Genomic DNA, 25,048 nt, shown 5'->3' on the forward strand with positions numbered 1-25,048 from the left:
CAGTGCCAATGCCCTCAGTGCTCAGGGAGTATCACAGAAGAGGGAGCAGAGAAAATGAAAGGCCTGGCGGGGGAACTGCAGGGCTATGAAATGATGTCTCGTGGGTATAACATCATCCTTGTACTCATGAGCATGGCGGCTATGGCTACCTGAGAACAGTCCTTCATCCTGTGTCATTATATGTCAGTGTGAGTGACTTAATAAAGAAGATGGCTGGCCAATAACTGGACAGGTAGAGGCTAGACAGGACTTGAGACAAAATGAAGAAAAAGGGGAGGAGTCTCAGAATCACAAGGAGGCAGGGAGAGAAAGAGATTCATTTGTCCTACTATGTGACAGACAGTAGATAAGAAATATGGGTCAGTTAAAAATGTAAAAGTTAGGGCCGGAACCGGACGCGCACGGCAGCGGCGGCCGGAACCGGACGCGCACGGCAGCGGCGGCCGGAACCGGACGCGCACGGCAGCGGCGGCCGGAACCGGACGCGCACGGCAGCGGCGGCCGGAACCGGACGCGCACGGCAGCGGCGGCCGGAACCGGACGCGCACGGCAGCAGCGGCCGGAACCGGACGCGCACGGCAGGGGCGGCCGGAACCGGACGCGCACGGCAGCGGCGGCCGGAACCGGACGCGCACGGCGGGCGACGTAGCTGGCGCAGCGGCCGGGACCGGCGGGTACTGACACAGTGGCAGACAACGCAGGCGACAGGGACCAGGGCAACACCAAGAGCAGATCGCCCCAGGACAATTAAATCAAAGAGGTAGGCCTTTGGTTGGCGAGGTCCCGGGCAAACAGGGAACCTGGTTCTTTTCCTGAAGACCCGTCTGAGGGGTGAGAGGGATCTTGGCCCCTGGCAGGAGCCAGGAAACAGAACGAGGGAATTTTGCAAGAGGAGCCTCTGGCCAGCAGGGAAACCTGATCTGGTTTTAAAAGACCAATTAGAGATCGTCAATAGGAGGAGATGGGCAGGCGCCAAGGCAAAAATTCTCCCAATAAGCTGAAAAACAACATGAAAGCACCAGAACCCAATGATCTTACAACAGAAGGACTTGAACACCCTAACACAGAAGAAGTGGAAAAAATCGACTTTATGAAAGCAATAGAGTCCCTTAAACAATATGTAAAAAACACCTTTATAGAAATGGATGAGAAGTATAACAAAAAGTTTGAAGAATTGAGTAAATACGTACATGAGACCCTGGGAAACCAAGAAAAAACGAACAAACAGGTAATGGAAACAGTTCAAGAATTGAAAACTGAAATGGAAGCAAGGAAGAAAGCACAAACTGGGGACCAGCTGGATACGGAAAATCTAGGTCAACGAGCAGAGCCTACAGAAACAAGCATAATCAATAGAATACAAGAAATAGAAGAAAGAATCTCAGATTCTGAAGACACCATAGAGAAAATAAACGCACTGATCAAAGAAAACAGCAAAGCCAACAAATTCTCATCACAAAACATTCAGGAAATATGGGACACAATAAAAAGACCAAACCTGAGAATAATAGGAATAGAAGAAGGGGAAGAATTACAGCTCAAAGGCCCAGAAAATATATTTAACAAAATTATGGAAGAAAACTTTCCCAACATAAAGAAAGATATTCCTTTGAATATCCAAGAAGCATACAGAACACCAAACAGACTGGATCAAAGAAAAGCATCCCCTCGCCATATAATAATCAAAACACAAAATATACAGGTTAAAGAAAGAATATTAAGAGCTGCAAAGGAAAAAGGCCAAGTAACTTATAAAGGTAAACCGATCAGACTTACACCTGACTTCTCTATGGAAACCATGAAAGCCAGAAGGTCCTGGATAGAGGTTCTTCAAAAACTAAGAGACCATGGATGCAAACCCAAACTTCTATACCCAGCCAAGCTAGTATTCACTATCAATGGAGAAAACAAGACATTCCAGGATAAGAACAAATTTAAACAATACGTAGCCACAAATCCAGCGCTACAGAAAGTAATAGAAGGAAAATCGCAACCCAAGGAATCCAACATTGCCAACACTGACTACAATAACTCAGGAATCTAGCGAACCTTCACCAGTACAACTCAAAGAAGGGACACACACAAACTCTACTACCGAAAACAGTAAGAATAACCGGAGTAAACAACCACTGGTCACTAATATCACTTAATATTAATGGTCTCAATTCACCTATAAAAAGGCACAGGCTAAGGGATTGGATACGAAAACAGGATCCAACATTCTGCTGTTTGCAAGAAACACATCTCAACCACAAAGACAGGCATCTACTCAGAGTAAAAGGTTGGGAAAAGGTCTTTCAAGCAAATGGTCCTAACAAAAAAGCAGGTGTGGCCATACTAATTTCCAACAAAACTGACTTCAAACTAAAATCAATCAGAAGAGATCGAGATGGACACTTTATACTCATAACAGGAACAATTCATCAGGATGACATCTCAATCCTGAATATCTATGCCCCTAATATAAAAGCACCCACTTATGTAAAAGAAATATTTCTAAAACTCAAGGCAGACATAAAACCACACACACTAATAGTAGGAGACTTCAACACACCTCTCTCTCCAATGGACAGGTCAATCAGACAGAAACCTAATAGAGAATTAAGAGAATTATTGGAGGTAATGAAGCAAATGGACTTAACAGACATCTACAGAACACTCCACCCAAATAGGAAAGAATATACCTTCTTCTCTGCAGCTCATGGAACCTTCTCAAAAATTGACCATATACTCGGAAACAAAGGAAACCTCCACAGATACAAAAGAATATCAGTGTCCACCTGTGTCTTATCAGATCACCACGGATTAAAGTTAGATGGCAACAACTATGCTACCCCCAGAAAGCCGACAAACTCATGGAAACTGAACAGTCAACTACTGAACCACACCTGGGTCAAGGAAGAAATTAAGAAAGAAATTAAAGTCTTCCTTGAATTTAATGAAAATAAAGAGACAACATACTCAAACCTATGGGACACGATGAAAGCAGTGCTAAGAGGAAAGTTCATAGCACTAAGTGCCCACTTAAAGAAAACAGAGAAAGCATACATTGGGGACTTAATGGCACACCTGAAAGCTTTAGAAAAAAAAGAAGCAGAGGTGCCCAGAAGGAGTAGAAGACTGGAAATAATCAAACTGAGGGCAGAAATCAACAAAATAGAAACACAGAAAACAGTCCAAAGAATCAATGAAACAAAAAGTTGGTTCTTGGAGAAAATCAACAAGATCGACAAACCCCTATCCAAACTAACTAAACAACAGAGAGAGAACACGCAAATAAATAAAATCAGAAATGAAAGGGGGGACATAACCACAGACACAGAGGAAATCCAGAGAATCATTAGATCTTACTATAAAAGCCTGTATGCCACAAAACTGGAAAATGCAAAAGAAATGGACATTTTTTTAGATAAGTACCATATACCAAAGCTAAACCAAGACCAGGTGAATGATCTAAATAGACCTGTTAGTCGCGAAGAACTAGAAACTGTTATCAAAAATCTCCCTTCCAAAAAAAGCCCAGGACCAGATGGGTTCAACGCAGAATTCTACCAGAACTTCCAAGAAGAGCTAATACCTATACTCCTTAACGTATTTCACAATATAGAAACAGAAAAGTCATTGCCAAATTCCTTTTATGAAGCTACAGTTACCCTGATACCAAAACCACACAAAGACCCAACCAAGAAAGAGAATTACAGGCCTATCTCACTCATGAATATCGACGCAAAAATTCTCAATAAAATACTGGCAAACCGAATTCAAGAACACATCAGAAAAATTATCCATTATGATCAAGTAGGCTTCATCCCAGAGATGCAGGGCTGGTTCAACATACGCAAATCTATCAATGTAATCCACCATATAAATAGACTGAAAGAAAAAAACCATATGATCATTTCATTAGATGCGGAAAAAGCATTCGACAAAATTCAACACCCCTTTATGATAAAGGTCTTGGAGAGAATAGGGATACAAGGGTCATACCTAAATATAATAAAAGCTATCTACAGCAAACCGACAGCTAACATTAAATTAAATGGAGAAAAACTCAAAGCCATCCCACTAAAATCAGGAACAAGACAAGGATGTCCACTCTCTCCATACCTCTTCAATATAGTGCTTGAAGTTCTAGCAATAGCAATAAGACAACATAAGGGGATCAAGGGGATTCGTATTGGAAAGGAAGAAGTTAAGCTTTCGTTATTTGCAGATGACATGATAGTATACATAAGCGACCCCAAAAATTCTACCAAAGAACTCCTACAGCTGATAAACACCTTTAGTAGCGTGGCTGGATACAAGATCAACTCCAAAAAATCAGTTGCCTTCCTATACACTAAGGATAAGGAAACAGAGAGGGAAATCACAGAAGCATCACCTTTCACGATAGCCACAAAGAGCATAAAATATCTTGGGGTAACCCTGACCAAGGAAGTGAAAGATCTATTTGACAAGAACTTCAAGTCTTTGAAGAAAGAAATAGAAGAGGACACCAGAAAATGGAAGGATCTCCCTTGCTCTTGGATTGGGAGGATCAACATAGTAAAAATGGCAATTCTACCAAAAGCAATCTATAGATTCAATGCAATCCCCATCAAAATCCCATCAAAATTCTTCACAGATCTGGAGAAGACAATAATCAACTTTATATGGAAAAACAAAAAACCCAGGATAGCCAAAACAATCTTATACAATAAAGGAACGTCTGGAGGCATTACCATCCCTGACTTCAAACTCTATTACAGAGCTACAGTATTGAAAACAGCTTGGTATTGGCATAAAAACAGAGAAGTCGACCAATGGAATCGAATAGAAGACCCTGACTTTAACCCACAAACATATGAACACCTGATTTTCGATAAAGGAGCTAAAAGTATACAATGGAAAAAAGAGAGCATCTTCAACAAATTGTGCTGGCAAAACTGGATGTCAATCTGTAGAAGAATGAAAATAGACCCATATCTATCACCATGCACAAAACTCAAGTCCAAGTGGGTGAAAGACCTCAATATCAGTCCAAACACACTGAACCTGATTGAAGAGAAAGTGGGAAGTACTCTACAACACGTGGGCACAGGAGACCACTTCCTACGTATAACCCCAGCAGCACAGACAGTAAGGGCCTCATTGAATAAATGGGACCTCCTGAGACTGAGAAGCTTCTGTAAAGCAAAGGACACTGTCGCTAAGACAGAAAGGCAACCCACTGACTGGGAGAAGATCTTCACCAACCCCACAACTGACAAAGGTCTGATCTCCAAAATATATAAAGAACTCAAGAAACTAGACCGTAAAAGGCTAATCAACCCAATTATAAAATGGGGCACTGAGTTGAACAGAGATCTCTCAACAGAAGAAGTTCAAATGGCCAAAAGACACCTAAGGTCATGCTCAACTTCCTTAGCGATCAGGGAAATGCAAATCAAGACAACTTTAAGATACCATCTTACACCTGTCAGAATGGCGAAAATCAAAAACACCAATGATAGCCTTTGCTGGAGAGGTTGTGGAGAAAGGGGTACACTCATCCATTGCTGGTGGGAATGCAAACTTGTGCAACCACTCTGGAAAGCAGTGTGGAGGTTTCTCAGGAAATTTGGGATCAACCTACCCATGGACCCAGCAATACCACTCTTGGGAATATACCCAAGAGAGGCCTTATCACACAACAAAAGTATATGCTCTACTATGTTTATAGCAGCATTGTTTGTAATAGCCAGAACCTGGAAACAACCTAGATGCCCTTCAATTGAAGAATGGATGAAGAAAGTATGGAATATATACATATTAGAGTACTACTCAGCAGTAAAAAACAAGGACTTCTTGAAGTTTGCAGGCAAATGGATGGAAATAGAAAACACCATCCTGAGTGAGGTAAGCCAGACCCAAAAAGAGGAACATGGGATGTTCTCACTCATATTTGGTTTCTAGCCATAAATAAAGGACATTGAACCTATAATTCGGGTTCTTAGAGAAGCTAAATAAGAAGGAGAACCCAAAGAAAATCATATAGGCATCCTCCTGAATATTAAACTTCATCAGGCGATGAAAGGAGACAGAGACAGAGACCCACATTGGAGCACCGGACTGAAATCTCAAGGTCCAAATCAGGAGCAGAAGGAGAGAGAGCACAAGCAAGGAACTCAGGACGGCGAGGGGTGCACCCATACACTGAGACAATGGGGATGTTCTATCAGGAACTCACCAAGGCCAGCTGGCCTGGGTCTGAAAAAGCCTGGGTCAAAACTGGTCTCGCTGAACATAGCAGACAAGGAGGACTACTGGACCTCAAGAACAATGGCAATGGGTTTTTGATTCTACTGGACCTATTGGTTTCGTGGGAGCCTAGGCAGTTTCGTGGATGCTCACCTTACTAGACCTGGATGGAGGTGGGTGGTCCTTGGACTTCCCACAGGGCAGAGAACCCTGATTGCTTTTTGGGCTGACAAGGGAGGAGGACTTGATTGGGGAAGGGGGAGGGAAAGGGGAGGCAGCGGTGGGGAAGAGACAGAAATCTTTAATAAATAAATAAATTAATTAAAAAATGTAAGAGTTAGCTAGAAACAAGCCTAAGATCTTGGCCAAGACTTTGTAATTAATGATAAGTCTGTGTGGATTATGGGAGCAGCTGCCAGGACACAGAGAAACTCTGCCTGCAGTTACTGGCAGGAGATCTGAAGAGATTAATAATTCCAACATGGATGAGGGAAGGGTTAATAGGGCTCCAACCAAAGCTGAAGAACTTTTGACAAATGATGGCTAGTCACAGAGGGGAAGTTATTTTTCTCCCAGAGTGTGGCAACTGGTAGGTTGCCCATGTTCATGTAGGCAGCACTAATTGGACTTAACTGGATTATAAATAGAATAAGGAACACACAGGTAGGAGGGGCACACTCTGTACGGGTTGGGTGGAGGGGAAGGAGGGAAGCTAGAGGTAGATATGATCGAAATACACTGTATATGTACATAAATAGCCGAAAGAATAAAAAAATATTTTTACTTAGCCTCTCTAGGGTCTTAAACTATAGGCTCATTATCCTTTGCTTTACAGCTATCCTCTTGCAAGTACATACTATGTTCATCTTTCTGGGTCTGGGTTGCCTCACTCAGAATGGCTTTTTCTAGTTCCATCCTTTTGCATGCAAAATTTCAAGATGTCACTTAATTTATAAAAAAAAAGAAGACAAACGCTCTGTAACATTAACGAAATAATGCTGATTTTAACTATCCAGATAGTGTCTGCTTCACCTCCATTCAAGGAGATTCTGAGGCCTTGGGTAGGTCAGTCCAATGTAAAAGGTTAAACATTAAATAAAGGTGAATTAAGATTTCTATGAAATAATGATCCATAGAGTAGGCAAGGGATGACTTCACCCTAATGTGAAAATAACTGCAGTTACAGCAGCCAGCAAAAGAAATTACTGTCAGCAGCATTTTGTTCACGTCACCTCACATATGCAGATCAATTTCATACATGTAAAGACAGATCACATCCAAGGTTCAACCATGGACTCTGCCACTTAATGGTTTAAAATCAGGGATCTGGTTATAGAAACTGAAAAAAAAAATATTGGGTAGCATCTGTACTAAACAATAGGGAAGATAATCTGAACTTTATAATGAATTAGCATCTCATTTTTCAAGTAATTCTGTATTCCAATCTCAACAACGCAAAACTCATGTAAATAAACTGTACTTGTATTCAACAAAGAATAAATTGATTTTGCGAGAACAGCTTCTGGCTTGGTTCAAAATTACTGCAATAACCAAGCCAGCTAACAGAAAAGGAATCTATGAGAACTAATACAAATATTCGATTTTCCATTTGGAAATGAAAAATACACAAGCATTTTAATATTTACTGAAGGCATCCAAATATATAATAGATCTTGAAATGTTGAATTAAAAAGTATAAATTTGCTGGACATGGTGGCACACACCTTTGATTCCAGCACTTGGGAGGCAGAATCAGGCAGATCTCTGTCTGAGTTTGAGGCTAGCCTGCTGTAAAGCAAGTTCTAGGACATCCAGGGATACACAAAGAAACCCTATCTCGAATATATTGTATATATTGACTTGATGATAATCATAGGGAGATTCTTAATGATTATATCACTGGAAATATCATAAGAAACTACAACGCTCCCATGGGAAAAAATGGACATTCAAGGACACCCAAGCGGCCTCCTTCATCTCTTGTTCTGAGCATCCTCTGCCAACCACAGAATACTCTTGCTTATCCAGTGTGGATGCCTGAGCATTCACTGCTGACTATGGGAGAACACCCTGGCTTACCAAGTGTACATATCTGAACATCTCCTGTTGTCCACAGGAGAACACCCTGGCTTATCCAGCGTGGATGTCTGAACATCTCCTGCTGTCCATAGGAGAACACCCTGGCATCTCCTGTTGACCAACAAGGCCACACCACCTAATCCTTCTCAAGTCGTGCCACTCCCTGATGACTAAGCATTCAGATACGTGTGCCTAAGGGGGGGGGCACTCTTATTCAAACCATCGCACCAATATAGAGGGGGGTTGGGAGCAATAGAGAGGGGGAATGAAGGGGAAGGGGCCCCTTAGTGCAGCAGAAGGAGGTAAATACAGAAAAGAGTGGGAGGTGGGCAAAATAGCAAGAAGAATGTCTGAAAAGGCACAAGGATGCATGTTATTAACTATTTCCCTTTTTAAAAAAACTATAATGCACATAGGAATTCAGTGTATAAATACACATATCGACTTTTAATGAACTTTCTCATTTGGACTGACACTGCTCCCTCCAAGTACCAAAGACCACCTAACAGAACCCCAATACCAGAAATGAGGAGCCCTCTGTTGAGTGGATGACCAGGGCTAAGAGACTTCCAAAACATACAACCTACTGCTGTTTCCTTTTGGTTACCGCCCATAGGTGGAAGGTTAAGTCCTTATTACTGAAGACACCATGCCCTTCAGAAACAGGGCCAGAGACCCCTGAGCTGGTGCTGACCTGAATGCCCCTTCCCCTGAGGACTGCCTTTCACTGAGCTAAGAGGCAGAATGCAAACTTCCAAAGGAGAAAGGCAGCCTTTAGTCTTACCCAGCTATGACGCCTATGAATAACGTCAAAGACCAGCATGGGATGATAACTCTTCGTGCAGTAGTGGCACACACACCTTGGCAACAACCAACGGCTCTCCAGTCGGACTGAAGGTCTGCTCATTAAGAAGGACGCCACATCTGGTATTGGAAACCCAGTTAACTGTTTAATGCTAGTGAGGTCGTGATTGTTGGAGGAGGATCTACAGCCATTAGTTGTCTACACCAGCATAATCCCTAACAATAATCTATAAACATCTGTCCTTCTACCCACAGGTAAGAGTAGTCTTCACCTTCATCAGGGAAACTTCTCTTTGTAACAGAGACCACTCTAGAAAAATCACACCCAATCAAAATGCAGGGCTGTGGCGTCCAGTCATACATTTTCAAAACACTCCAGTACCTAGGGTTCATGAAACATTGCACAAGAGAGGAAGGAAATGTGAGAGCCAGAAGTTCAGGGAATTTTCTGGGAGACTGTATCTCCTATTAACACCCAAGTCTCAGCAACATGACTGCCCAAAGGTGAGCAATGAATGTTCCATTCCAGACTGCATGGGGGAAAGCCCGGGAGGCCTCAACCCTACACAAAGAACTACAGGCAACTGAGTAAAGCTAGGAGCAGGAGAGGTGCCCCCCCCAAAGGAAGAGCCCACCAATTGGTTGCCTAGTGCCGAAAGGTTAGCCCTGAAAACAGACAAGCAAGTATCATTATATGGACTCAACAGGTTATATTTAGGAATATGTTTCTATGCAAATATATAAATGTGTGCAATAACAATTAGCGAAAAAAGAGGCCATAAATTTCGAAGTGTATGGGGGAGGGGTTGGAGGGAAGAAAGGCAGACATTTTTAATTAAATAATAATCTCAAAAAATAAAGAAAATATAAAAATAAATAAAAAAGTTAAAAGTACTTTGAGATTCCATCCAACCCCAGTCAGAATGGCCAAGATCAGTAAAACAAATGACAGGTCATGCTGGTAAAAAAGTGGGAAAAGGAAAACTCTTATTTATGGCTGGTTGGAATGCAAACTGGTACCACCACTATGGAAATCAGTGTCAGTTCCTCGGGAAACTGGGACTAGATTTGCCTCAAGATCCAGCTATACTACTCCTGGATACATACCCAGAGGACTCCGTATCCTGCTACAGAGACCTTTGCACATCCGTGTCCATTGCTGCTCTATTCATAATAACCAGACATTGGAAACAGCCTAGATGTTCATCCGCTGATGGATGGGTAAATGAAAGCGTGGTATAGTCACACAATGGAATATTATTCAGCTGTTAAAAAGATGAAACTTGTCTTTAAATGGATGGAGCTAGGGGGGGAAAATCACCCTGGGTGAGGTAATCCAGCCCCAACAAAACAAATGCCTCTTTTCTCTTATAGGCAGATGTTAAGTTTTTTAAGCTTTCAATACATATGCTAACAGCTGAATAAGCCCAAAGGTTAGGTACATAGAAAGGAACTGTGGGTAGGCTAGACTATAGCAGTGTGGAGAGACAACGAGAAAACCTGAATAGGAAGATTATAAGGGAAGGGGATGGGAGAGAAAGGGAAAGGGGGGAATAAGGGAAAGAACAACTAACACTACGGCCGTTTGAAAAGCCATATGGAAACCTACTACTGCAGAAGTCTAAATGGAGTCACCAAACCATGGGGCAGACGACGTCCCAGCTAGACACCTCATGCCACCAAGTAAAACTCCCGGTGCTGGAAATGTATACACATGTGTACATTACATGTATGTATAACCGCCTAGAGCTCGAACACGCAGAAACACTAGTGTAGTTCACCTACCTCCATTGTGAGGTCGTAGTTGTGGCCCAAGATGCTCTGGATGAGTTCCTTGATGGTCTGGTCTGCAGCCAGCTGGGCCTCGGACTGCAGAGAGGCGATGATCTCCTCTATGCTCGTGGGGAAAAAGCGTGTCGCCTGCGGGGGCCAGGACCCCTGGCTGGTCGAGCTCCCTTCGCGCATGCTTCTGAACGAGGGCCTCACCCACCGAGAACCGCCCATGCCCTCGCGCAGGTAGTAGGTGTGGATCCGCACCCTGCGCAGCCGTCCGCTGTCGTCGAAGTCGCTGCCCAGGCTGGACAAGGAGCTGGCATGTCGGTAGCGGTAGCGGGTGCGAACCAAGCCGAGCACCCGGGCTTCGTGCGCGGGGCTCAGGGGGAACGCGCCCTTAGACACCGGCACGCTCCGGCTCTTGGGGTGCCGCCTCTTGAGACGCGAGCGCGGCCGCAGCAGGAGCGCGGGCCTGGCGGTGCCCGCCTGCCGGGCGATGACCGGAGGTGCTTTGGGGGGACCGTACCGCCGGAACGCCGAGCTCCGCAGGTAGAAGTCCCGCGGGCTGAAGGGTTCGGGCTTCTCGGGACCGCGCCGCGTGCTCTGCGGCGCCCCCTGCAGGTCGGCCTCGGCGGGGCGCTCTGGGCTCTGCACCCTTGTCGACGAGGACGATGGCTTGACAGCCCAGGATACTTTCCCCTTTGCTCTGGCACTGCGTGGGCGAGCCTCCTGGTCCTGGTCATCCTCGAGGTCATCCTCAGAACTTGCAGCAAAAAGCGGCCTGTCAGCCAGCTTCTGCTTGAACTGGTGATATTCCTTTTTGGATTCCTGGCGAATCTTCTCAAGCTCTTTAAACATATACGATTCTTCTCGGGATGTCAGTCCGAAGTGCTTCGGGATGGTGGACATCTTGACGAACTTGACCTGTAAAATACGACCACCGCAATATAAATATATATATTATGTATATTATACATAATATATATATTTATAAATATATATTTAACAAAACTTGAGTTGATAAAATTCCAGTTCCGCTAAATGTCTCCTGATAGAACATACTGTGTTCAAGTAATTTTGCGTCTATATCTATGGCCTTTCACAGGAACCATAAAATTACTCCAAACCAGTTGTTTCAACCTGTGGGTCGTAACCCCCTTGGGAAAAAAAATAAATAAATAAATTTTAAAAAAATTAAAAAAAAACCTTCATGGGAGACACCTAAGACCATCAGAAAGTAGATATTTTCATTACTCTTCATAACAGTAGCAAAATTACAGTTATGAAATAGCAACGAAAATAATTTTATGGTAGGGGGTCACCACAACATGAGAGGAATTGTATTACTGGGTCATAGCATTAGGAAGGTTGAGAGCCACTGCTCTAAACTAGCAAGAAAAAAAAAAAACTCAGCGATCATAACCAAGCCCCTTAGGACCTATTTTAACATTTCTTCTTCTAGACGGGGTTTCTCTGTATTATATAGCTCTAGCTGTCCTGGAACTCCCTTTGTAGATCAGGCTGGCCTCAAACTCACCGAGATCCGCCTGCCTCTGCCTCACTTCCAACCAAGCAAGACTCCCATAAGTGTAGGCACAGAAAACCTAAGGTAGCAGGTAGCAGGAACAACGGAGAACGGGGCCTCCAACTGTGCTCCCCTCCCCGTGGCTTGGACTGAGCCAGCAAACATTTTTTTTCCAGTTATTTGGAAGTTTATAAAATATAAAATTATATCTGACAAGTTTAAATTGTAACATTTTCACATTAAAAAAAAAAATCTCCTGGGAGAAAATTTGAGGGCTCTGGTGACAGAAGGGCCAAATCTCTGCTCTGGGCTTCACAGTTGTTGCCTCCTCCTTCTCCAGATGGTCCCCGGTGGGTCTCCATTGTCCAGCCACTCTGCTTGGTGTGCCAACTTCGTCTGTGGCAGAGTGAAGGAAGGAGGGTCAGCCTCTAGGCAGCGGCAACCAACTCGCAAAGCCTTGAGCGCTAGATGTTTGTATTTAGCTGAGAGCTACTGGAAACCACTCGAAATTGTTAACAGAAAAAAGGCTGGATGAAATTAGTACTTGGGGATGGTGATATTACACAGAACAAAAGGGGGAACCAAGAAGCTTGGTAGCTTTAGCCTGAGGCTTGAAATTGGTAACTGAGTATAAAGAAAGCAGACATAATATGGTTAAAAAAAATGGTAGCACCTAGTCGATGATTAAGAAAAAAAGTGGGGGCGGACAGTGGTGGTGCTCACCTTTAATCTTAGTACTCAGGAGGCAGAGGGAGGTGGATCTCTGTGAGTTGGAGGCCAGTCTGGTCTACAAAGCTAGTTCCAGGACAGCTAGAGCTGTTACACAGAGAAACTCTGTCGTGGAGAAAAAGAAAAAAAAAAAAAAAAGAAGGAAGGAAGGAGGGAAGGAGAGAGGGAGGGAGGGAGGAGGGAGGGAGGAGGGAGGAAGGAAAGAAGGAAGGAAGGAAGGAAGGAAGGAAGGAAGGAAGGAAGGAAGGAAGGAAGGAGTGGTATCTGGGATCTGAGTGTGGCAGCGCAGACCTGAAATCTAGCACTCAGCGGGGAGAAGCAGAGACAAGTGTGAGACCAAGGCTGACCTACGTATTGAGTTTGGGGACAGTCAAGGCTACAGAGCAATATCCTGCCTAGATAATAAAAACCATATACATTTCAAATATCAGCAAGTAATGAGAGCAACTAAAATCTTATCAAAATGATATTTTGGAAGATAGGTCAGTAGGTAGTCACTTGCCCAACATTAACAAGACCCTGAGTTTCATCCTGATTGAAAAAAAAATAAATGAGGAACTTGTATCACTTCATTGAAGTCTAGGCCATACCAAATACATAATAAAATGTGTTATTCACCCAAATGTACATTTCAAAATGGTTAAAGGGTAAATTTCATGTGTGTATTTACTATCATTTTTTAATGCCAATTTCCGTTCTTCGGCTTGCTGTTGGATCTTGTAGGGCTGATTATTCAGCTGGAGATTGTAGATACTAAGAACTATTTAAAATGTAAATGTTCTCCAAGAGACTTAAATCTAAAATTACATAGATAATATGGAAACCAATAGCATCCTTTATACTAAATGCTCTAATTTAAAATACGATGCTAAGTCTTTACAATTGACAAAGAGAAAGCATCTAGATAAAAGCATAATAAAAATTTACTAACACTATATGGAGAAATTTTAGTTTACTTGAAGGTCATAAAAGATTGAATAAAAACTAATGCTCATTGGTGATAAGCCAAGTATCTTACTCAAAGCGGGTAATCACAAGACACTGCACTGATTTCAGGTTACACAAAAATCTAACAATGATATTTAAAATGTTTAATTTATTGGAAATAATAGATAGGATTACCAAACACTACGAAAAGAGAAATGGAGGATGCGTTCACTTGCCCCTCTGTGAGGAAATGACTGGAGAATTAAGACTTTCAAGATAGAGCCTAGAACTGAAACTCTGCTGTTAGGATGTGTGGAGGCTGAGAAAGAATTTTGAGATATATGAAGTATATTATGAAGGCAGAATTTGATTAGTGATATAAGGAAAAAGTGTTCAATAAATCATGCTGCGGCCACTGGTTGACTACTTAGGAAAGAATTGTGCCTTGGTTTGTGCCAAAACTAAGGATCTATTTAAAATATGTAATAATTAAACATTTAAAGCATCTATTTGTTTACCACTTATCCATATTCCTCGGTTAGACTCATATCAGTGTACTGTTGTCTTCCTAGTAGAAATCACTTACTATCTAGCTGGGATAATATTTAAAAAAAATACCTTATTCATCCATTTCTGAAACATTCCCTGCTGACTCTAAACTGGAGACTTTTGCAACACGACAGAGCTCTCCTGGGGGCACTAACAGGCTTTCTTTCTGTGCCCAGCTCTGCCAACGTGTTGTCGTGGGACAGTTCAATTCTATACGCTCCAGAGGTTCATATTACAAAGAAACACTAAAGGATGTGGTGCTACATGCCTTCAGTCCAAGTTCCTAGGAGACAGAATTTTAGGTCAGCCTGCTCTCCATAATGAGACCCTTCTCAAAAAAGAAGAGGAAGAAGGAGAAGGAGGAGGAGAAGGAGAAGGAGCAGCAGCAGCAGCTAGGTAAAGGATAAGAACTAGTGTCTGTGGTCCAGCCCATACAACATGAACATTAGAAATGAGTTCTAAAGTCTTTGAGGAAGTTTCCTCATTTAAAACCTCCTCGTAGTACTTCTGTCCTGGTTGTTTACACAAGTGACGTCATGTTCACAGGGACACCACCTGCAAGTGGCTGAGAAGTCCTACGTGGAAAGAGGCACAGGCTAGAAATGCTGCAATACCTGATGCAAGCGGCTTCGCTCTCCTGCTTGAACTTCCCTCTCCTTGGTTCCTGTTCTAAGTGCACTTCCCAACTTCTAGGCCCTCAGTTTGTTCCTGAAGCTTAAACAAACGCCCATTGTTTAGCGTTTCTATGTGCATTCCCTTGAAATCTAAATAGAAAAGTTGTGCTTTGTGCCCCCCCCCAAAAAAAATAAACCAGCAGGAAATAGAACTTAAAATTAGATAGGCAGGAATTTCTATCTGACATTCAACCTGGGTCGTATCTGGAGGCTCATGCCCGTGTCTCTCGACCCACTCACCCACCACTGAATAAGGAAATCACTTTTAAAAATTCTTTCTCTTTCTTGAGGGCACTTTCCAAAGAGAAGCTGGCTCTAAGTTGGAGATGTTCAAAGAAAAATAATACATTTGTCCCAAATAAGAAACGCAGGAAAGGGTCAGATATTCAGCTCATAATCCAAGCTAACTCTACTTCATAGTTTGAGATGGGACAGAGCGTGCTTAAAAAAAAAAAAAAAAAAAAAAAATCTTTGGGAGCCAAGCAAGAATTTCACTCTTTCACTCTTCTGTTCTTTCCAAATTTGGAAGTACATCCCTTTCCCATCTCTTGTACTGGAAGTTCAAGAAAGGAGGAAGCAGAGGGGTGAAGACCCAGCTTTTGCTCCTTCACCGCCATGCTAAGGGAGGCATTAGGGAGAAACTCTGGCCACAACTAGCTAGACTCAGCTGCTAGAGGGTCCCAACGTGTTTCCTGCGTGAACTCTACACTTCAACGCAAGCAAGCTCTCCTTTTATTCTTGAGGTTGTTGTCACTTCCTCTATGGGAACAGGAAAGCCAAATTCTCCTCCAGATTCATTTTCCCCCTTTGAGCAAAGCCCTTGCAATATAGCCACGAACAGCCTGGAATTTGCTGTGTATACGGACTGGCCTTGAACTTCTCATGATCCTCCTGCCTCTTCCCAAGCACAGAATTACAGGTGTGTGACACCATACTCGGAGCCTGCTCCAGGTTCTCTGTGAAGTAGACCCACACTGAACACTCCCCAGATGAACTGGGCACAAGCTTCCTGAAGCCCTGAAGCCCCACGGAAGGGAGCCCTGCCTGTTGGGCCTCACTCTTCACAGGGCTGCACTGGCAGTGGAGCCAAAGCCCAGGGCAGTAGCAAAATGGTTTACCTGACCTGTCCTCTCTGATATACAGTTAAGGTGGCTCAGAGGGAGAAGTGATTCATTAAGAACAGAATTCAGACTCTCTCTTTGGTCTACACCTAAAAATTATCTCATTTCCTAAATTCGTGTCAATGTCAACTTCTACTAAAGTCCCAACAGAAACTCCTAAGCCCAGGGACAAGTTGGCTTATCTCAACTGGCAAAAGTTCCATCACAGGCAAGGAAAATAAAAATATTATGAAAATCATGTTTGCTTTTGAAAACTCAGTGGGGAAAAAAAGGTCTATTTGTGCTTTGATCAGAATTTCATAGAAGTGTAAAGAAAACATCCTATCATATGAATAATTCTCCTGAGAACAGAATAGTAAGTTTTCAAAATTTCATACTTGGATCCTTGATGAAGAGAGAACCAACTCTTAAAAGTTGACCTGGAACTCATGTTTGCACTCATACACACACACACACACACACACACACACACATACACACATACATGAAGGCCAGTGAGATGGTTCAGGAACCACCAAGACTTGAAATACCTGGATTCAGTGCCCAGAACCCACATGCGTTGTGGAATATTAGTTGAAAATGAGTTTGTTTATGCTGTGGAACATCTGTTTAATGATGCAAAGACGTGTTTCATTCTTTTACGTTGCATTTGTTTAACTCTGTGAAGTTCTATTACTTTACCTGTCTTTAGCTGTGTTACTTTGCCTGTGTTTTAACACCTGATTGGTATAATAAATAGCTGAACAGCCAATAGCTAGGCAGAAGAGAGTAATAGGTGGGACGCAGCATGCAGAGAGAATAAATAGGAAGAGAAGAAAGATGGGGGAGGGAGAAAAGGAGGAGGGGAGGACACCAGGGGTCAATCACCCAGCTACACAACAAGTCACAGAGTAATGAGTAAAGAACAGTATCTAGCTAGAATAGAAAGATAAAAGTCCAGGGGCAAAAGGTAGTCCGGATAATTTAAGAAAAGCTGGCTAGAAACAAGTCAAGCTAAGGGTGGGCATTCATAAGTAGTAGTAACCCTCCATGTGATTATTTGGGGACTGGGTGGTGGGTCCCCCAAAAGAATAAAGAGCAAAGATTAAAAACAAGCAACAGACCCAACAAAGAGAACAGACCCATGCAGATTGTCCTCTACGTGTGCACTGTGGTACATATATGCCCCTCTCCAATAAATAAATAAATGTTATCTTTTAAAATACGCTATGTTGAAACATTTTGAAATACTTTATATACTAATCTAAAAATTTAATGAAAATGAATGGATAATTCCTTTGAGGGAGTAAAACCTTATACGCAATATAAATTTTTGGTGTACCGTTTGGTCTCCAAATATTTGTGTATTTTTGAGGTTAGTCTTGCAGTGATTATTTTATACTTTCGTTTCACTGTTGTCTGTTGAGATGAGGAGGAAATTATCATAATTTCTGTATTTGTTAAGACTATTTCGTATAATGTGGCTGATTTTAGAGAAGATTCTGAGCACTGATGAGAACGTGATTTCCCTATCACAAGTGGGATGTTCTCTGTATGTTAAATCCAGTTGATTGGCGGTACAATTTATCCTGGAGGCTTCTTTGCTGTTTTGTAGGTTGGATGTGATTTTAAAATGTGAGAGTGGGGTGTTGAGGTCTCTCAGTGTTATTGCATCAGGACCAGGTCTTTCATGTCCTTCAGTGTGTGTTTCATGAAGCCAAGGTGACAAAGATTCGGTGCATATATATTTATAATAGCTATATTCTCTTGATGAATTGTTCCTTTACTGCCAGGTGGTGGCCCGTCATTCCTATTCTAACTGGCTTTGGTTGGAAATCTACTTCATTGGATATAAGAATCACCATTCCAGCTCATTTTCAGCTTCCCTTTGCCTGGTAACTTTGTTCCCAACTTTGTTCTGAATCCAACTCATGTTCTGAATGTCTTTTCTAGTTTTGTGAGTTTCTTGGTGACAATGGATAGCTGGATCTTGTTTATCCATCCAGTCATCTACCCTGTGTCTTTTAGTTGGTAGGTTAAGGTCATTTATGTGTAAGGTTATTATTGGTGAGGTTTTAGTTTTTCTGGGGCTGTTGTTGGTCATTTCTCTGGTTCTTTTGTTTATTAGTAGATCTTTTCTTTCTCTCCTGCTGGTATAGAATTTTTTGCAGATTTGTGGCCTTGAACACGATCAATTCTTTCCTAGTTCTCTGTTGATCGCTTCCCTTCAAGAAACACATTCGTTCCTGATGTGCTAACAAGTTTTCTGTTAACTTGGTACAAGCTAAAGTCATCTGAAAGGAGGGAACCTCAATTGAGAACATGCCTCCATAAGATCAGGCTGTAGACAAGCCTGTAGAGCATTTTCTTAATTAGTGATTGATGGGGGAGGGTCAGCCCATTGTGGGTGGTGCCATCCCTCACCTGGTGGTCCTGGGTTCTATAAGAAAGCCGGTTGAGCCATCTATGATGTAAGCAAGCCAATAGGCAGCACCCCTTCATGGCCTCTGCATCAGTTCCTGCCTCCAGGTTCCTTCCCTGTTTGAGTTCCTGTCCTGACTTCTTTTTGTGATGGAATAAGATGTGAACATGCCATAAACCCTTTCCTCCCAAGCTTTCCTTTCTTCCTGGTGTGTAATCACAGCAATGGGAACCCTAACCACGACACCTGTGTACCTGTAGATGAAACTGTCTTTTCCTTGTGTGTGTGGTATTCCTTTAAGCATTTCCTGTGCTAAGTTATTATTGCATTAACTTATATTTGTCTTCAAATGTTCTTATTTACCCATACATTTCTCCATTAAAACAACATTGCTAGGTATCTTGGTTGATAGTTATTCAGGACTTGAAATACCCTATTTTCACTTGAAGTCTTTGTTAGCAGATATTATAAGAGTGATGCTTGCTTCCTCATTCCGTTTGCTTGAAACACATTTTCCATCTTTTGACCTAAGGTTGCATCTGCCTTTGTGGTGAGGTACATTTCCTGGATTCAAAAATAGATGGATCCTCTCTTTCAAAGCAATCTACTACTCTGTGTCTATTGGGTAGGAAACTGGCATCACTAGTACCCAAGAGTTGTTGATTTGATTTGTAGTACTTGGTGTTTTTATTTTCCTCATTTGGTTACCTACGCTGGAGCATGACTTGCTCTTTACTGCAGCTTCACAGATGTGTTTACTTTTCTTTTAGTCCAAAGGATTCCTTCACATATCTTCTGTAGAACTAGCTACAAATTCACTTTGCTTTTCTTACTTTGGAGATTTTTTTTATTACTCCAATTATGACAGATAGTTTTGGGGTACAGTAAGATAGGTTGACTGCTGCTTCTTTTTTTTTTTAACAGAAACCCAGTTTTATTTCTAAGATTGTATCCTAAACTTTTAGTGGGTACCAATAGCTACGTGCCACACTCACACCAGGTTGTCTGTGTAACCTGTGGAGTCTGGCCATCAGCACACCACACCAGGGAGGGGCATTGGGGTGGCCTGCCTTGCTGCTGGTGCGGGTAACTTCTTCTTTCAGTTCATCTACAGTGGTTCCCCACACACACACACAACCTCAAGTCCCAGATCTTGACAGTGGGGCCAGTGGCAGCACAGAGCCAGTAGCAGCTGGGGCTTAAACACAAAGATGTCTCTACTATCTAGTACGTCAAGGTGCTTGGCTTCGTTGAGATCCCAGAGCATAGCCTGGCCATCCTCGTCTGCAGAAGCACAGAGGGATCCATCTGGAAAAAGCATCCCTGTGTTCAGATAGCCAGTGTGGCCAGTGTGGTTGGTCTTTGGCTTGGACTTAGGCTGCTGTTTTCTTTCCGAGCTTTGAAACTGAAGTTTGCATTGAGAAATGACCTCTTATTCTGATGACCCCACCCAACTTTATGTATGACTTGGTGTTTCTCATTTGCAAGTTTGGGTGTATTTTCTTTGTTCTGTGTATTCATTATTTTAATTTTAACATGATGTGACAAGGCTACTTTATGGTCTTGTCTGTTAAGTTCTAGATGTTGTCTGGATATACATCTCTTCCCCTAGATCTGGGAAATGTTCTCCTGTGATTTTATTATTTTTTTTATTGAGAATGTTTCTAAGCCTTTAGAATGAAATTGTTCTTCCTTAAGTCTGTGTCTTGTGTAGCAATTTCTTCCAAATCATAACCCTCCCTCTTGGAGGGAAGGAAGGAAGCTTGTAAGGCTTAAAAAGGAAGCAGAAGCTTCAAAGTCACAGCACTGATGATGCTTTCAAGATCCCAAGGCTCCGCCCCTCTATGAGACAAGCAGTAACTAACTGTAACTAAGGAAAGACTCTTCCTCTACCTGTGGGTCTTGTGGGGAGCTCCAGGGATGCAGCTTTCATGAGTCATTGCTCATGCGGAATGGGCTTTTCAGTGATTCAGCTGCCTATGAGTCATCCGTTTTCTGTAACCCCAGTAAACTCACTGGTTCTCTAAGCTCAACTTGGGTGGACTCATTGCGTTGGTCTGTAGTGCCCTATCTGGAGTGATAGGCCTGTGTGCAGGTGTCCTAGGAAAGGTGGCACAGCGTGAATCACAGATTTAAATTTTCCATAGTGCCCTATAGCTCTCAAAGGTTTCCTTCATGTACTTTTTTATTAATTTATCTTCGTAGTTAACTGAACGTTTCAACTCCTGCGTGTTGCTTTCAAGCCCTGATATTCTGTCGTCCCATAGATCCATCCTATTGGCGAATCTTTCCACAGAGGTTTTGATTTAACTTCTTGAATTTTTCATTTCCAGTTTGTTTGTTTTACTATTTCTATCTCTTTATTGAATTCTACTTTCATATCCTATATTGGCTTCCTATTTCATTCAGCATTTTTTGTTATCTCGGGATTTATTCAGGGGTTTGTGTCTTTTTTTAAGTTCTCTGAACATAATTTATAATCATTCTTTTGAATTCCTTGTCTGGAATGACATCTAATTTTCTTTCACTGAGAAGCCATTAGTGGGATTGGTAATTTCTGGAGCAGTCATGTTACTGTTTTTTTTTTTTTTTTCATGTTGATTGGGTTTCGTGTTGATACTTGTACCTGGAGTTGACCAATAGGTGATTTTTTTAATTATAATTATTTAAGTGAGACGAGTTGCAATGTTCAAGATGGATTACGTTGTAGTAAGGTTGAGGCACCGCCCTTCTCTGCCATCCCAGCGGTCAGGACATCAGACCCCATTCCTAGTACTCCCCTAAGAGTAGAATCCTATCAAAAGGTAAGTGTAACTATGAAAGTCACATTAGTCAGATAAAAACCGCCCCCCTCTTAAGCTCTCAACACTTTAAGAAGTAAAAGAAGAGAGAGAGAACTGTGCACGCTAAGATCCTGAGGTGCAAGTGCGCAGGAAAAAGAGTGAGTCTGTGGTTAGAGAGGACGGAATGGTAAAGAGGAGGTAGAGACAAGAGGGGAAAGAGGAGAGATGAGGCAACTGTGGCCAAAGGTTGAATAAAGAGTGGGAGGTGAAGAACTGCAACCAGATAGCCTAAAGCAGCCCCAGCTCGGAGAAGGCTGAGACACCTGAGCCTTCTAATAGACTAGGTCTAGCTGTCTTCTGGGGAAAAGCTTATCAATGGAAAAGCAAAAGACTAGTGAGAAGGTAAATGGAAGAGGAAGGGTAACGAGGGCAGAGCAGGACAGAGCTGGTCTGTAAAACTGGCAATGGATAGTAAACAGGAGACGGATACAAGTGAAGTGGAGAGTGGGCGCCACACCATCTGGGTGGTCTGTCTCCCCGCTGCTCCAGCCTCGTCCTCCTGTTCCTTCCACGACTCCCAAATGCCCATCACACCCCCTGGGCAGCCTTACACACAGATGTTCCATGGGCATTCTTCAAGGTATTGGGTGGTGAATTCTCTTCTCAATAAGAGATGGTCTTTGGCCAGGCTGGGTCACAAATGCTGGCCCTCTTTCTTTACAGGTTTCAAGTGCTGGCCCTACCCACTGGGCAATTCTTCCTGGTGTTGGATACACTCCACTGCACTCTATCTATGTTCCCTGAAGGTGCTGGCTCCATCCAGGTTCCCCCTCACTGAGTACTGATTTGAAGTTTCTTCCCCATAATTGAGATGTATTCTGGTCACTTTTTAGAACATAGTAGCAGCATTTGCTCTAAGTTTCCTACGACTCACTGGGTGCCTGGGACCAGCAGGGATCGTTTTAAAATAGTATCCCACGGTGGCTCTGCTTGTTCACCTGAGTTTTATTTTTTAATGACATCTCGTTGGTGCTCAGGTAGAACGCTGGCAAGAGAGTTTTTCATTTACGGCCCCAAGTGTCTTCCCTCCTCCCTCTTTTTCTTTTTCCTTCCTCTCCTTAAAATGTCTGTTACTGAAAGTAGAGTACAGATTTCCTGAAGCTGTCTGTCTTATGCCAAGGCTCTGGTCACCTGGTCACTTCCTGTCTCTGTAAAGGGAGAACTCCCAGTACCACACTGACCCCTCCAGGATGGACTCCAGATTTTTTCCTGTTCTGCTCTGTAACATTTTCTACTTTGCTTTGATATTAAATAGAAGACTTTTGCTGTCAGCCAGCTATTCTGACAGCTGTTATCAACCGTCTCCTGTATGTTCTCTGAAGACTGTAGCCTACAATTGCAGAATACATTGGCTTGTTGTCTACTGTCTGCAAAAAAAAAAAAAATCCCCAGCAGACATTTTTTTAACAGAACAAAAGCTAATTCTAAGATATTTTCAAGTGGCCTAAAATCATCAAAATAATTCTCAAAAGGAAAAGCAAATCTAGACAATTTACAGTATCCGATTTCAAAACTACAAGGCTAAGCATGACGGAACATGCCTGTAAAGCCAGCCCTTGAGAGACAAAGACAATGATCACAGGTTAGTCCAGGCTACATGGTGAGACCCTGTCTTAAACACAAGGAAACAAAGCCCACGTTACTACAGTAAACTACAGAGAAAAGGGCTCTGGCAAGTCACCATTCCGAGTAAATGAAGCCACTCACAAGAGTGTATATGCCACCTCCTTAAAACTGCAGAAGACACAGCTGGCTCTGCGTTGTCACACAGCAGATCTCAGTGGCTGTTTGCAGGGAGAGCAATGAGAGCAGATATGGATGCAGAGTGAGCAGAAAAAGCAACTCAGTCATCTTGATTGTAGCAATTGTTTCAAAGGTGTGGATATCTGTTGAAATTCCTCAAACTATAGACCTCTGTGGATTTCACAGTGTATAGACTGTACCTTTGTGTAGTTTGCTGCTTATAACCCATACTACTATTTAAAGTCGTAAATAGGAGAAGAGAAAATTATAAACATTTATAGTTGAATGTTTTTTTAAAAACATTTTATCTCCTTCTAAATTTCTCTAACACAAGTCTGCAAAAGGATTCATTGTGTGTGTGTGTGTGTGTGTGTGTGTGTGTGTGTGTGTGCAGTCTTCAGTAGCAAAGAACCCTTGCAGTTAGCTTGTATACCTCAATTACTCCCGAACACAATAGAAGCAGCCCTCTATTCTGAAATTAGATAGACTCCATTGGGAGTTCTCACCTAGGTTGTTAAGGCTTGTCCAAACCAAGCTACCCAGGCTCAGGGTGGCAGAAACGGTCAGCGACGACATTAATCGCCTCCACTGTTAACTGACACACTTCCGGCAACTGTCCTGATTCCTCGCCTCTCTGCCGTCGACACCCCTTTTTTCTCGGTTCCCCAAAGCCCAGTCTATCTACTTCCGCTGGCATTTTCCCTTTAGCTCCTCCTCTGCCCGTGCTCCTTTTCCCACGAAAAGTTTTCCTTTCACTCTTACTTCCAGACTACAGACGCCCAGAGGCTATTCCGACGCTAATCACCGCTCAAAGTCAGCCCTAGGTTTGATGCAGACTTCTGTGAGGTTGGAATCTACCAAAGCGGATGAGAGAGTGGGAACCAGCCAAATTGCCAGTCTCTCCAGGATCCAAGGGAAATTACATGCACCAGGATCCATGGCCTCTGCTCACCTGGATGGTTCAGAAGCCTGGACCTTCTCCCAGCTGATGGTGATGGGCCAGATGTCCCACAGACCACTGGGACACAAGGCTAGGCAGGCTCTGCCAGCTAAATCGGGAAGAAAAGACCAGCTCCCTTGTCGCCCAGCAACAAGCCTCGCCTCGTGGTTCCTGTACCTGAGCTCTGCACACGCCCCACTCCCAACCCTTGCCACAGTGGATTCTAGAAACCTGCTCCAGGCCCTGGCCCCAGGAACCTAAACCTTTCACGAGAGATCTCTGTTCAGTTAGTGCTGGAAATGGATCCCACCCGGCTGCGGAGTGAGACATCACATACAACAGTTGCTTTTCCCAGACTGGCCCACCACGCAGCTTAACGAACCGTTTACAACCCGTTCTTTCTTTATCCCTTTAAAAGACCGATGTTGTTCCCGTCACAGTCCAGCTGGCTTTGGTGAGCTCCCAATAGATCAGCCCCACTGTCTCAGTGGGTGGGTGCACCCCCCGTGGTCCTGACATCCTTGCTCGTGTTTTCCCTCCATCTGCTTCTCATTGGGACCTTGGGAGCTCAGTCCAGTGCTCCAGTGTGGGTCTCTGTCTCTATCTCCATCCATCACCAGATGAAGGTTCTATGGTGATATGAAAGATATTCGTCAGTAATGCTATAGGATAGGGTCAGTTCAGGTTCCCTATCCTCAGCTTCCCAAGGGACTAACTGGGG

The 25,048-nt window shown here is 43.0% G+C and overlaps 1 protein-coding gene across 1 annotated transcript in view; it reads right to left on the reverse strand.

Annotated features, from left to right (window-relative positions):
• Ttc6 (tetratricopeptide repeat domain 6) overlaps positions 1-25,048 on the reverse strand; it is a 161,294-nt gene that overhangs the window by 120,254 nt on the left and 15,992 nt on the right. Inside the window, exon 6 of the mRNA XM_050138768.1 lies at positions 10,888-11,799. Within this exon, the coding sequence (XP_049994725.1) occupies positions 10,888-11,799 (912 nt within the window). The remainder of the gene's footprint in view (positions 1-10,887; positions 11,800-25,048) is intronic.

This window comes from Alexandromys fortis, unplaced genomic scaffold (genome assembly GCF_014885135.2).
Source record: "Alexandromys fortis isolate MF-2015 unplaced genomic scaffold, M_Fortis_MF-2015_v1.1 scaffold_35, whole genome shotgun sequence".
Lineage (NCBI taxonomy): Eukaryota > Metazoa > Chordata > Mammalia > Rodentia > Cricetidae > Alexandromys > Alexandromys fortis.